This window comes from Brachyistius frenatus, unplaced genomic scaffold, assembly GCF_029030835.1.
Source record: "Brachyistius frenatus isolate BFR_SWC_R1_liver_20210118 unplaced genomic scaffold, ASM2903083v1 Contig_134, whole genome shotgun sequence".
Classification (NCBI taxonomy): Eukaryota; Metazoa; Chordata; class Actinopteri; family Embiotocidae; genus Brachyistius; species Brachyistius frenatus.
The window spans coordinates 937,899-952,897 of record NW_027210733.1 but is presented as its reverse complement, the minus strand read 5'-3'; the positions used below and the strand labels follow the sequence as shown (position 1 = coordinate 952,897).

Below are 14,999 nucleotides of genomic sequence, written 5' to 3'. Positions count from 1 at the left end.
AGCACACTGACCACAAAATAAAAAGGCTTTAGGATTAAGAAGTAGGTTTATGGGACGGCAGCGTGTCTGTGATGAAGTGAGATTGAATGGCTGGGCCAGTGTGGGATTTACAGTGTTTTCAATCAAATCAGATTGTTAGTTCGTAAGCTCCCTGTCACTGGTTTCCCCCTTGAAATATCATCGGAGTGTAGAATTATGTCTGTAGATAGAAGACAATGGCAAACAGGAGAAAATGACATGGGAGAGTAAAGTAGGACATCAAATCAGCAGAGGAAACTGGCTGCGCATGGGCCCCGGGCGCTGTTTGAGTATTTATTTAACTGGCACGACACAAGTATGAAAATAATTTGGTGAACTAATCTATCTCAATCAGTGGAAATCATTTTATTCCTAGAGGGCCCTGGGTATTCAAGAGAGGTTTTAAGATCATTAATGTCCAGTAATGCATATCATTTCATCTCGGATGATTTGTTTCAGGGAGTCTCAACTGAAGTTTGATGCCACATTTTGCCAATTTTTGGAATTCAAATATGTTTGTATCAAGTTCATAATGCAGTAAACTTTTACCTAATTAAAGGTAAAGCAGCAAGCAAAGAGGATTATTTTATTTCTTCAACATAAGTGTAAACATAAGAATAAAAGAAAAACATACAGACGCGTGCACACCCTCCCTCTCATACAGCGACACTAACTGTAGCTTAAATGTGAGGATTGTTGTTTAGCTGGTTTGCCATCTGTTTCCCTAATGACCTTTTACATTTGACCTTGTGGTAACCATAGCGACCAGTATAGAGGAGACCTAATATGATCTGGCTGGGGTTAAACCTCTCATCTGGATAAAAAAAAAAAAAAAATGGATTTCAGATGTGACAAATTGCGATTAAGAAAAGCAACCAGAAGCATAATTTCTAGAAATATGTCTCAGTCTTTCTAGTACAAACTCGCTCTTAAAGTTACAGTGCTTCTGCCAACATATGAATAGTGTCATTGTTATTATTATTTTTTTTAGACTCATATTTTATGTCACATTCATCTATGAGAAATCAAATGTAATTAAACAGCTTGACAGGATAAATTAAGTTGTATGAGGAAAGCATTGGTACAGAAATCAGGGAGAAAAAGAGTAATTAACTTAATCTGCACAGTATGACTCATCACTCTCTTTCATGTGCATTTAAACTAAATTAGTATTTTACAGGAAGGATGAAGCAGCAGCAGCCTCAGGGAGGAGTCAAACCAAACCTGCAGTTTGCCACATAACTCACCACTAGATGTCAGATAAAGCTCAGACTTGGATCTCTGTTTCTCTCTTCATGGCAGCACTGAAGACTTGAAAGGTAAGCTGTTGTCCAACTCTCTCTAAGCCTATTTCTTACTTAACTTTACTTAAATGATGTTGCATGTGCACAAAACCATACAGTCAGTGATAAATGAATGAGAGGATGATATTTGAGTATTATTAAATGGCTGCAGCAGATCAATTTAAAAGAGTTATCTCTGGGAAATCACAATTATATGCACATACATGGATTTTCTTTAAAAAAAAAATTAAAAAAATCCTTTTTGTGACACTTTAAACTGACGTAACCACAAACAAACACCTGTTGAAAGGTCCCGTTCTTCCTGTCTCCCTCTATTATCTTTTAAAAACACACGTGCACAATCGACTGACAGGTGGAGGACTGGAGACCCGTGATGGTCTTGTTTCTCACAGGGATTGTTTTTTTGGGATCAGATTGTATTTTGGTCTGCCCCCATTAGCCCTGTGTGTATTTTCCATAGGGGTGCCACTCTACACTGAAAAGGACATGTGCTAAGGGTAGAAGCATGAAAACACCCATCAGATGTTCTCACAAACAGAAACACACCATTAAACCCACCCACACACAAACAAAGGTCAAGTTGTGACTCCATCCCAGATGTTTCCGAGAGATAATTTTGCTGATCTGTTATCATGGCTGATAAGATGGATGAAGTAGTTTGTGTAGGTGTCGTACGACGAGCGCTGGCTTTATTTATACGTATCTGATGTGTCAAACATAAAACAGGAGTAAATAACGCTGACAGCGGCTGGTTTAAAAATGTGCGCCAGAAACCGGAGAATTCAGCAAGATTGCGTTCTCGTCGGACTCTGATGAGACAGGTGTTTATTTTGGTAACCACCTATGGGAACCTGATGTCCCTGCATACTGGTGGGTAAACTGCTGTAAACAGAGCTATTAAAACAGGCCGGCTCTCAGGCGTCCATACACCGGTATGACCTCCTGCTGAGGAGGGCCAATCCAGTTGAAAATAAACCCAGCAGGGGATGTGCAAACTGGTGTCCCACCTCTAAGCCCCCCGCCCCCCAATGTTGGTTCAACTGGTGTGTCTGAGACAGCTGCTGAAACCTGTTCGACCAGTCACACTTCATAGAAGACAGACTAATCAACTCAATTTATTTCACAGACTGGGGGTGAAGTAAATGTTTGCAAACCAAGTGACAATTTAGAGGATTATGTTAGTTAGAAAAGGAGATTGATACTCTGACTGTAGACTGTACAATAAATCATTAGCTGTGCCCAGTTAGCTTAGCTTGGCGAGTAGACTGAAAACGGGGGGAAACAGTTACTCCGGCTCGGTCCAAAGGCAACAGAATCCGTCTACCACATGTAGGACTTCTAAAGCTCAGTAATGTGCTTTGTTTAATCTGTACAAGCACTGAAGTGTAAAAAAACACAGTTCACCATATTTTGGGGAGTGATTAGTGAGCTTTAGGGGTGCTGGTAGGGGGAGATCGGTTACCTGTGGACAGAACCAGACTGGTGCCTCTGTGTCCAGTCTTTGTGCTAAAAGCAACACTAACTGGCAGCTGGTGGCAGAATCATATTTATCACACTGGCATAAGAGCGGTATTGATTGTCTCATCTTACTCTTGGCAAGAAAGAAAAATAAGTATTTACCAACCTGTTTAAGTTATACTTCACATCAAATTGTATTTTACAACCACTTTAAAAATAAATAAATAAAATAGTCCATCCTTTTATCTCTGTATCTTTCTTTGTTTACAAGTATGTAGCGTTGCTCACATCACCTGCTACCAGATACAGTTTGTGAGTGAGTCCCAGGAGTTGTAGTCCTGTCTTAAGATCCAAAGACAAAGGATCTCCTGATCATTCCGATATGTCCCACATTAACTGTGCTGACTGGGGCTCTGGAGGCTGCATCATTGGAGGTTTGTGCCTGAGCAGCTCAGGCCAAATCAATAACATCTTTAAAAACTTACTTTGTTCCCTTTTTGAGCCTGTTTTACCTGTTGTTTTTAGTGTTTCAGAGATTTGTACTTCCCTGTTTTGTAATCTTATTATTTTAAGATAGTTTTACTGATAAAAATATAGATTATTGTTGTTTTAATGATCTCTGTGCAGTGTAGCAAATATAAAAGACATAGCAGTAGGAGATCAGAATAGGAGAGCACATTTCCCTTCTCTTCAGTTTCCACCATTTCTCTGAAGAGGTTATTCTTGCATGTCTGCTTGTTCTCTGAGCACCTGAGCTTTAATCATTTGACTCTGTTCAAACAAACAAGTGATGCTTGTGTTTAAAATAAGTCAGGATGCCGTTTTCTGTCACTGAGCCATCGTCATACGCACACAGACCCAGTGTTAATGAACACACACACACCTACAAGTTGATTTATATACAGAGGAGACACAGCCCGGTGGAAACAGTGTACACACAACGACAGCTCCACAAAGACAGCAGCAGAGACACCTGCATTAAGTTTAGATATCAACTACAGCTGTGGCCTACTGGAGATGCAGCTGAGACACTTTTGTTTCTGATGTTTGCTACCAACACGAGCACACACATGCACACAAACAGAGGTTCACATACACACAAATGCGTAGCCACAGCCAGTGACACACACACACACACCACTACACTGTGTTTCTGTCACGCAGCAAACAAGTCGCAGTTATTTAGTCTGCTTTCCAGTTTGTTTGCCCACTGTCTTTTTCTCTTTTGTTGCTCTGCCTTGGGCTTTGTTTGAAGTGAACTACTGACTGTAACGAAAGACAGTTGCAGCTGGGAGGATGAACAGTGGCGATGAAAAGGGTTACGTCAAGTGGCAAAGTATGAAGGTAGTCATATTGGATAAGCAGCGATGTTTTGGTGTGTTTGTGTTCAGCTGAATGGGTCACTTCACGTTTGACTGAAAAAAGGACACAGAAATACGCCAATAATTAGAACAAGGCCATGGCTAATTCTTACGGTCTGCTTTTCTTAAAAGTTCTGCTGAGCCCTTCCTACAATACGCTTCGCTATGCACGCACACACTCTGAGATGTCTGGCAAGACATGCAAACTGTGTCCTTCCTTTCCCCGGCTCAGTTCCTTGGAGTTGAGCTCCAGTAAAGTACCTTTTGGCAGTAAGGTTACAGAACAGCTTGTCCCCTCAATGCTGGGCCCCAGTCAACTCATAGTCTGTAAGGGGAAGGGGTGGGATTGGAGGGGTGGGGTGTATTTCTTACAGCATGTAGTGTAGGAAGTGTTTAATACTAAAATCTGCACCATGGGTGAAAGAGACTAAAACATCCTCCCTCTCAAGGTCAGAGACTCCTATGCTTCTACCTGGTTAACAGAGAGTGAGAGATCATTATTAGTGATCAGAATGGATATTGTTACCCTTGATGAACCATTAGTGAACAACTCTAGCCATAGGCCAGGCCCACGGGAAGTGTGTGGTATACAGTGTGTGTTTGGGATTGTTGGGGGGAGGAGCAGAAATAAAATACAGCCCTGCTCCTCGTGCAGAGTTCACCCTCTCCATCCGTGAATGTTGCTCTTAGAGGTCACGGCACCTAGCAACAGCCTGGATCGAGTCCTGAAAGAAACATGAGACAGCACACGGGCAGACACACACATGCACTCACAGTTTATGTAGTAACACACAGTTTCCCAAACACAGACTAAAACTAAGAAAGATTCAAACAGACTAGACTAACTGATACTGTGCTACAATTAATGCAGGATTCAAAGAAACAAAATACACAATTGTTGTGTGGGTTAATGACGACACTTCAATCAAAGGAAAATATAAATAAAAGTCTACATCACCGTAATGCAAAGACTTTCTAGACATGAATTTATAAAGTGAATGAATTACATTGCAACCATTGCAATATTCACTTTAGTTTAGTACCAGACTCTGCTCTCTCTGCGTCTCTCTCTCTCTCTCTCTCTAATTTGAACTGTTTGAATTAAATGAAAATGTCTTGAAGACTCCACCTTCTTTCTCTCAAGCTAAACTATCAACTATGAATCCAAGACTTGACATCTTTAAACTTTTGAACCAGACTATTTAAAGTGTAAAACTTCAAACAATAAAATTATCCAGAAAGTGAACTTCGAGAGTTTATGTTTACATTATTTTTTTGAAGTGTGGAAGATCATAGGAGTACATAATTCTGTTTTTGGGTGGGTTTCTTTGTAAAGACACCCGGATACATACTTGTAAATTAGACCAAAGGAATCATAGTTTACTCAGTTGCTCTGTGAAGGGCTGTTGCCCAGACTGAGGTAAAGCAGTGGGCACTTTTTCCATAATCAGTAATTATACTGCTTGTACTGGTGAGAGCTGCTCTCAAGGCTGATATCTAAACACAGGAAGCGAGAGCAAGACCGAGCACAGACACACGGGGCTAGACTCTTTCACAAACTGTTTCCAGCCATTCTGCAAATCCTTCTGACATGTCCATCTCTCTGTAGCTCTCCATGGTGAACACCAATCAACACATTGTTCAAATGTACACTCTGTATGCACTCAGTTTTGCATTTTTTTGCATCGGATGCATGTGCATATCCGTGCTTCTGCGCCAAAGTACATTTTGCACATGTTGCATTGCAAGCATACACAGACACCACTAATCCAACGCAGGTTCAGATTTTGGCAATGTGTCATCAATTCTGCATTCAGCATATTTTCACACACTCAGCATCCTAAAAATAGCTGAAGGACTCTGGCTCTCTGCCCGGCCTCCCTAACTGTCAATACGTTATCTTTTGCCTCGCTCTAACACTCGCAGTGTTTAACCTACAGTACCACAACCAGTAACAGCCCAGCCCCACAAACCACAAGTTAATCATAAATCATTTGAGTTTAGACAGCCTCCAGTATGTAATAATACACAGAGTTTCTCTAGAATTAAGGGGAATTTACAACAATTAAGCAGCACTAACTTGACTGGCTGTTAAATTGTTAACTAGAATTCAGAGGATGTATTGAGCGCCTGGAGGAATCTTATCTGTTCTTTTTCTCGTCTTTGATGTGAAAATACCAGACAATATGAGGGCATATCTCAGCTATTTGTTTGTATTGTCATTTGTTGTGTCTATTCTACGAGTTGTAGCTGTAGCTCTCCTGGTTGTTTGTCTGCTCTGCTTGATTATTGATCTTTATCAATCTCTCATCCGTCTCTCTGCCTCTCTGATTCCAGCACAACTCCCCCTCATTTGGCTCTTGATGATGGTATTGTGTTGGCTCTTATTTTCATTTTTTCCCAGATGCTCATGAATGTTTGCTTTTTTAAATTACAGTAGTCAGTGGATTATGGTCCGCAGCTTTTAAAGACAGAATTATGTAACTACATGAATTTAATGCAGGAAATGAAGGATGATCTTGGTATATCTAAATACTTTGGTGCATATCTTTGTCTGATCATATGTCAAGATAATTGCAATTTCCTGTCCACATACACCAAACAGCAGTATAAAACAAGCACAGACAGAAAGTATGTAACACCCTGCACATCTTTCAGACTGCAGAAAACAGCAGGCCGCTGTAATATGCAGCCAATAATGGATCATAACTGTACTCAGGACAGACGCCTCAGGTTTAGAGTGTCACTCAGTCTTAAAACCCGAGAAGCCTCGTTGCAACACATCATTCATCCATTGCACAAGTTCTAAATGCAGTTTATGTATTGACAGGCTGAGCCAGGGTGCAGGAGTCTGGAGTGCTAAGGGTCACCATAATGAAGCCAGGCAAGAAGGGGAAACGGGGAATGCGAGGGGTTAAACAGGGAGAGGGGGTCAGAAGTTGAAGCCGGGAATGTTTTCTCTAGCCTGGCCTGCCACTGATACAATCCTGTGTGCCACACAGTCCCCAGGAACAGATGTGCCCAGGGTTAGAAACACATCCCTCAACAGTATTATGTGTCCATAAGACTGTTCAACACTGTCCATGAAGCTCATTAGAAAAGGCCAGAAAGATACCCGACATCGATGGGAGTCCAGCTGAGTGCCAAACAATCTTTTATAAATCCTAACGTGTTTGATTTAAAAATCCTGTAAGAAGACTCTCTGTGGCAGGATGTGTGTGCAGTTAAAAGCTGATCTTCCCAATGACTTTATCATTTATTTAGTTAACTCTCTTCCATCATTATTTCACATTTTCCACAAAAACAGCCCGTCTGTCACAATGAATCCTCGTGCACAGCTGGATGTTTCACAGTGGGAACTTCAGGTCAAGTGGTGCAGTAGTTAAGGGGCTTCACAGTAGCCCTATCCCGTTACATGGGCCGATTGCCAACAAACAGCAGTCCTCTGTTCACCAACCTAAAGAGCCTCAACTCTTGTTGGACCTGAACACACTGGACTGGTGCTGGAGGGGGCTGGTTCAACAGCAGGATGAAGGTGAAGTTCAATGCTGAACACAGTGGGGCGGAAATCCTGCTTGAGTCACGGGTGAGGGCCATTGGGGGTTGGTTCCTCTCCTAAATCCTTAGTTTGGGATTGTCAGATAAACTCTGACCTTGGACCTGACTTCTGAAGGGAAGCTTCACCGAAGACATGAGCAGAGCAGGCTGACGCTGAATCTTAAATGTGCCTGCAGAGCACTTTGGATCCTCAGCTTCAAATAAAACCTAAAAGCTGAAACTTCTGTCTTGAAACACATCAAAAGAATTGATCAATCATCACCCAGAGATCACTCAAGAAAGAAAAAAAAAACAATGCTGCACCCAAATATGAACCATGCAAGGAGCCTCCTGGCAGATCAGACTTCACACCCCTTTCTGTTGACAATCAATTTGGTTCACCAACATATGAGTCTGGCTGTGATGCCGGCTGCAGTGAAACAGGATCCTGCAGCCAGAAGCTCAAAGGGGAAAGAGTAAGAGACAGAGACACACAGAGAGAGAGGAGGGAGAGTGGAGGGAACAGCACTCCAAGCTGCTCTGTCTCTGATGGACTTGACATGTGCGATTTGTGTCTACCCTGTCTACCCTTCGTCTTGGTTGGAAACCCCACATGCCAATTTCTACAAACAGTGTTGTAATGAGTGGCCGGCAGGAAGTAGGGGGGGCCAAAAAAAGAAAAGATGGAGGACTTTTTAACACCACATCAGTGAACTTCATTAAAATTCAGCTGTAGTTTGTTTTTAAAGCAAAATTTAAATTTGCTTGTTGTCAGCTCCACCACATTCAGTGTCAGAGTCTTCGATAGCCGCAGTGTTGTTCCAGATTCACACCTCCCTCTCCTCTGGCAGCTGGAGTCCAGCCAACCTGGCTTGTCTTCATACTGGGAGCCCAACCAAATCATTTGCCCTACTCCTGATCTGGTGCCTCAACCTGACACACTGTATCAGGTTATCTTGCGTGTATCCAAGTGTGTGTATGTGTGTGTGTCTGCTAATAGAGAATCATGTGTCATCTCCCAGAAAGAGGGGAAGAGAGGGACGTAGGAGGGGGCTGAGGAAGACAGAGAGAGAGATTGAAAGACTGGGACAAAGTTTGTAAGAGAACACAACTAGCTGTTTCTTGTCACTAAATTAGAAGAAAGTAATCACAGACAGTATGGAGGTAATGATCTTTAGTGATATGTGAGCGTTAGGCTGAAATACTTCTGCTCTTTGTACTGACTTCAGCTCTTTCAGAAACCATATATGGAGGGAGGGCTTTTCTTTTTTTTTTCACTTTACTAGCGTGGGCTGAGGGAGTGAGCTCTAAAAATAAAACATATGTTCCTCCAGGTCTGTGGGAGCTGAGGCCCCCAGCGTATTGTTTTGGGATATGGGGGAGGACAGGGAGGATCTGGCCTGTGAGATACTGAGAGTGCTTTCTCTTTGCGGCTGCTGCTGGAGTTTCAAGAAGAAAACTGAGGAAATGTTCTCTCTTGCATATGAGAAAGCTCTTTTGTAATAAACTCTTACTTAGGAAAGGGAAAGAAAATTGAAATAAAACCAGCACACTTCTCTCTTTCCTGTAATGATTGGGGGTTGAATGTCGGCCAGTGTGTGTGTGTGTGTGTGTGTGTGTGTGTGTGTGTGTGTGTGTGTGTGTGATTTGTCTGTCTTGGATGGGGTGAGGGGTGGTCAGGCTTACTGTCCATAATGCTAAGTACACCAATCTGAAAAGGTGCATCCATGAGCCTTTTTATTGATTTTCAAAGCCCTCAGGGAAACAGTGAGGACAAGGGTTAAAAGCGTCTGAACAGGCGGTGTGCTTACGCGCGCTGCAAAAACTGCCCGTGAGTGTGTATGTGTTGTATTTAGTGGGAGAACTGATTTAAAGAAGTGTGAGCCGAATAGAGTGGACCAGAAGTAAAGAGCTCCTCTTGGTGAGGAATGGGTTAAAGTCAGCTGACTGAAATGTGTGGGGGGAGTCTGCACAGAGCAGAGAAGGGGAAATGAAGCGATATTAAGGGAGAAATAAGCATGAGTGCCGAGGGGGCTGGATATGTCACGTGTTGGATTTAGCACCAGTCCTCCTTCCTCCTAGGCTGCATCTTTGCAGACAGTTTAGCAAAGTGGAAGAGGAAAGAGTGGGGGAGGTGTGTGTGTGTGTGTGTGTGTGTGTGTGTGTGTGTGTGTGTGTGTGTGTGTGTGTGTGTGTGTGTGTGTGTGTGTGTGTGTGTGTGTGTGTGTGTGTGTGTGTGTGTGTGTGTGTGTGTGTGTTGTGCGTGTGCGTGTGTGTGTGTTGTGCGTGCCTGTGTGTGTTGTGCACAGGAAAAGCAAGAGAACGATAGAAAGGAGAAGGAATACAATCTACAGAAAAAAAAAACTGAACGTGAAAGAGCTGTAATCAATACTAGTGATATCATGACACGATCAAATCTGATCTATTCTTGAAATAAAGTTTTCGTCTGTAATGCTCTGTTTACTAACTGTGAAGTTTGTTTTCATTAAGGCAAAATAGTAATCTGTAACACTCTTCTATGAAAATATCAAAGCAGACTCAGAGCAGTGAGGACCCTCAAGACTATATGTTAATATTTATAGTGATATCCAGAGGTATACTGGCTTGAGTATTCCCACTTTAAGCTACTTTATTACTCCATAGGGATAATTCAACTAAATATAACATTTACTTTTCAGTTCAGGTTTTACACAAGAGCATATCATCAGTTTATGATGTTTATGGTGCACTTTTACAGATCAAACAACAGAACAGGAAATAAGACCATTCAAATGAACTCCATCTGAAACAACTATAACATTACTTGAAAAAACATCTATGCAATGACAATATTGATCCAATGATATGATAATTTAACACTGTTTGGGGAAGTTCTATTGTGAATAATGAGTATTTCTACTTTAATAGATATAACCCATGCTACTATAAGAATGGAATGAATAGAAATTTTACTTGTAATAGGGATATTTCTATTTGAAGAAGAAAATCTTTTCAATACTTTGTCTATCACCAATGATACCATAAAACACAATTGAAAAGAGCAGTAACGTAACAATAAACTTTCATTTTTAGTTTTTACAGGCTTACTATTGCACAAAATATATGAATTAATTCAATTTAAAAGCAAATTAGATGTGTAGTAAGATTATAGTCTAAACAGACTCCTGAGCAAAAAGTTTGAATACTACAGATACTACAAAAACAAAACAAAAATCCCCTCCCAATGAGCACTACACAGACGTTACAAGAGTATTGTGAGACATCGTGGTGATTTGGATGATTTGATTACTGACATTTACCACGGGACATGTCAGTATGGAGGGGCGTGTCCTGAGGGCGTGTCAAACCGGGGAGTGTCTGCCTCTAGCCAATCACGTGTCAGACCTGCGTTCGATGGGCGTGGCTTCGCGTCCCACACTGTTCTGTCCCAGCTGCTGCACGCTTTTGTTCAAACTCTGAAGTCAGTCAGTCGGCGCCGTGCAGAGGTGCACCTTCATGTGAGTTCCCAGACGTGTGTAGAAAATGTTGGTATCAACGGAGCCGCTCTTTTCCAACACATTCAGCTCGCTGTATTTTTAAGCCACAGGGGCACTCTCGGACACTTAATACGCTTTTTTGTTGCACGTCGGTCGTGTGAAGTTCAAACAGGGACAGCAAGGTGTCGCGAACGAAGCAGCTGGACTCTTGGAAGAGGGGGGAAGGATTTTCCTTGAACCACTTCTCTGCCGGTTGTGTTGGAGTATGACTGCTGTCATGTACACTTTCTAGACTTTTTAGATCTTCTTGGACAGAGAGGAGAGAAGACGCTTATGGTCCCCATCCTCCTCCTCCTCGCTGGATATCTATGGAGAGGGCATGCTGTATGCTCTCACGCAGCTCTTGGGAGTCACTTGCGGCCGAGACAACACCGTGAATGTTAAATTCACCGACCTGGATAGCAGAAGACGACACACTTAACCTCATTTGAATGCCTTTGCAAGGAGTTTGCTGGTTTCTGTGCTGCAGGCAGGGCTTCAGTTTGCTCGGACGGGACTATGGGGAGAAAGAGGAGGAAGAGTCTTTCGAATTGCGCAACAAGGAGGACTTGACTCCCAATGGACGGGTAAAAACTCTCCACCTGCACTAGACAGCAGCTTCTGCACATGAACACTTCTTAGCTTTTGTAGAATATATACATTTTAAAACACCTTCAGGAGTATAATTTCAGTTTAGTACAAACAAATAGTAGTAGTTTTTGCTATGAAAAGTAAACATAGAACTTTAATGCACGATAAGAAATGCAGTTTTTTTTGTTCATAAGATAGACTCTAAAACCACATTGTGCACATGTGACCACATATATTAGCTGTCAACTTTGTGGGAATAATCAGTTTGTTTAGTGCAAGCCTCTTTCACTGATGCAGGACACACAATGTGCTGCTGCCCAGCTTGACGTTTGCATGGTCTTGGCGGCTTGGGCAACATTGAGCAATCCCACACACACGCGTACACAAACCCGCACACAAACCCACACACACACACACACACACACACACACACACACACACACACACACACACACACACACACACACACACGCGCACACATAGGCATGCACACATACACATGTACACATACACATGTACACATACACATGTACACATACACGCATGTTCTGACGCAAGCTGTAAAAGCCAGTGTGTTGAACTGATCCTGTGTATTTGGCCTCCATCCACTCAATTGCAAATAAGACTGTGGCCTTGTCTTCCCTGTAATGTTAGTCATCTGATCAGGCACAGAGAGTTCAGCATTGTCCACCCACTTGTAAGGGGGCATTGTTGCCTTGAATTGAGGTAGGCTCTTTCTGTATAACCCAACATGCAGCTCTTTATGTACAGTGTCTTTAGAAAAGTCCACTCTCAAATATTTATCAGGACTTTGTGCCCCTCTGCACGAGACTCATTCTTTTAAGGAGAAGTTTCTCTTAACTTTTAGCCTTTGACTCCTGTCCAAGATCATTTTTCATTGTGCGTTGTTGTCATAGGTATTTTTCACTGCGATAAAACTTACACTAAGACTATTGCTTTGCAGATGAAAGTAATGCCTCCTGGAGCCACTACTTGCATATCCTGCTTATCTATTTATTGGCCATTTATGTTCTTGCAACCATCCAGCACGGCACTGCAGCAATTTGCATGAAAATGATGGGAACAGATACGTTTTACACAGTTACTGGCACAACAGAAGTCCAACAGTACCTACAACTGCCAGATAAGCATAACATCTGTTGCTCAGGGTTATCCAGAGTGGAGCTGCTGTGTAGCACTCCCTACCTCGGTCATAATATACCATCTGGCCGGCCATTGGTGGTCAGAGGAACCCAACTGTGCTCCATAACTGCAATCAATATAAGATTATAGTAACATGTCCCAGTGGAGATGCCTGATGGCCTTTTAAAGTGAGGCACACAGATCTTTTTCCTGTAACTTTCACAAATCCCTCATTAAAATGCAACCTATGCTGTAAGTGCAGTATGCTGCTCCTCTGGGTGGCTTCGGTTGAATGTTTATTGAGTTGTAGATTGTTTTAGGGAAGAACAGGCACTATTAAATGACCTTGATTGAAGGACTGAAGAATTTCCCTTGCAAAAAAAGTAGCCCCATTAAAGCCTGGAAGCCTCCCACATGTCATTAAAGTAGCCTAAACAACACATTTCTGTCTTCACTTATATGAGCATATGGATGATCGAGTAGTGATTTGATGGGGGGAACTTTTTTTTATTGTAGATGTAATAAAATCTAATAATGTTGGTTTGTTAGTCATCGGTCATCAGTTGTTGCATGTGGAGCCAAGCCCACTGAGCTCAATGCTGTCAATCTTAATCATAGTAATCAGAGAAGATGTAGGGCTGATTTATTGCTATATAGCCTGACTTTTAAAGCATGGAAACGACGCAAAAAAAACAACAACTAGCACACGGTGCCCTCAAAAAAATAGCTTAGCGCTGACAATAATACTGCTGCATTTTAAAAGGTCAACTTTGTTAACCTAAAAATGATAACAATGCCTTTATTATGAGGCAGTGCAAAACTGTCAACTGCAAAGCTGATGCTTTTTTGTCTTAAGAGACACTTTGTCTCCACAGTCATGTTACATCCCTTATCAGTCTTTGCTGGGTTGATTTATGCTCTTAAAATGCTCATAAATATAAATTAACTTGAGCTGAGTTGTAAAATATTAGTCTGCATCTATTTTAATCGCTGTACTATATTTACTTTTGAGAAACATTCTGTCTTAATCTTTACTGTGGTTAGGCTCGTTCAGTTTATCAGATTACTTATTGAAGGAACCATTTTATCAACGTAATTAATCATGTTTTCTCGAATAACTAAAGGCAGTTCACCATTATTTTGTGCTTAACAGGCACTTTCTCTTAAAATAAACCCACTCAGGCATCATGGGAGTTATTGATTATTTATTCTAAGATAACCATCTTAGAATAAATAATAAGCAATTAATCCTATCCCACATTCACTGTGTGAATATATGACCCTACATAGGTAATTGTTGTGTAGACTTAGAGTTAATTTTGAAACCAATTCACATTGACCACCATTTGTGCCGAAACACTAGCACAGTGGCAACTACATTTAGAAAAGAAAAACGCTGGACTTTTACTTCATACTTCAGTTACTGGCCACTCATTGGTCGGCCCATCAGGGTGGCTTTTACAAACATGAATGCAAACAGGGTTTCCAGACTATAATCACAGTGAAGAAAACTGAAGCTGTGAGCAGTATTCTGGTGTAGCCAGGCTAAATTGATCCATCCTGGTCCCTCTTCATCTGTGTCACTGGTTTGTGCTGGAAATTGTAACTTTGTGTCAATATTTCACGCTGAGGCAATAATTAAGTCCACAGCTGAGCCACCCTAAACTAATATCACCTGTCGACCAATCATAGCCGATGTTACGCTCTAAGCCCCCTCCCCTTAGAATATACAGATATAGCTCATATGTTTGGCTTTCCGTGGTGTCAACAGCGGGGGTGGGATAGGATGGAGGGGTTGAAGATGGTCTGCAGTGATTCCCAGGGAAATCCTCAAAGGACTACATTCCTTCGTTTACCCAGAGAGCTCTGTTTCGTCCGGAGCTTGACAAGTCACATTTTAAGACAGCAGGTCAGACCTCCCTGGGTGCGTGTGTGTGCGTGTCTTCTGGGCTGAAATACTCCATTTAGTAAGCCTCTGTCCAACTCCTGCCAAGGGGTGACAGTAACCCACAGGTCTGGTAGAGTCTCCCTCACCACGATCTCCCGCGTTGTTTTCCAACACTCTGCCAGGG

General features: G+C 42.0%; 1 protein-coding gene across 1 annotated transcript in view; it reads left to right on the top strand.

Moving 5' to 3' along the window:
* Positions 1-11,147: 11,147 nt before the first annotated feature.
* The window catches only part of plekhh3 (pleckstrin homology, MyTH4 and FERM domain containing H3), a 30,630-nt gene continuing 26,778 nt past the window's right edge, over positions 11,148-14,999 (top strand). The window contains exon 1 of the mRNA XM_069714678.1: positions 11,148-11,780. Coding sequence (XP_069570779.1) covers positions 11,646-11,780 — 135 coding nt within the window. The 5' untranslated portion in view covers positions 11,148-11,645. The remainder of the gene's footprint in view (positions 11,781-14,999) is intronic.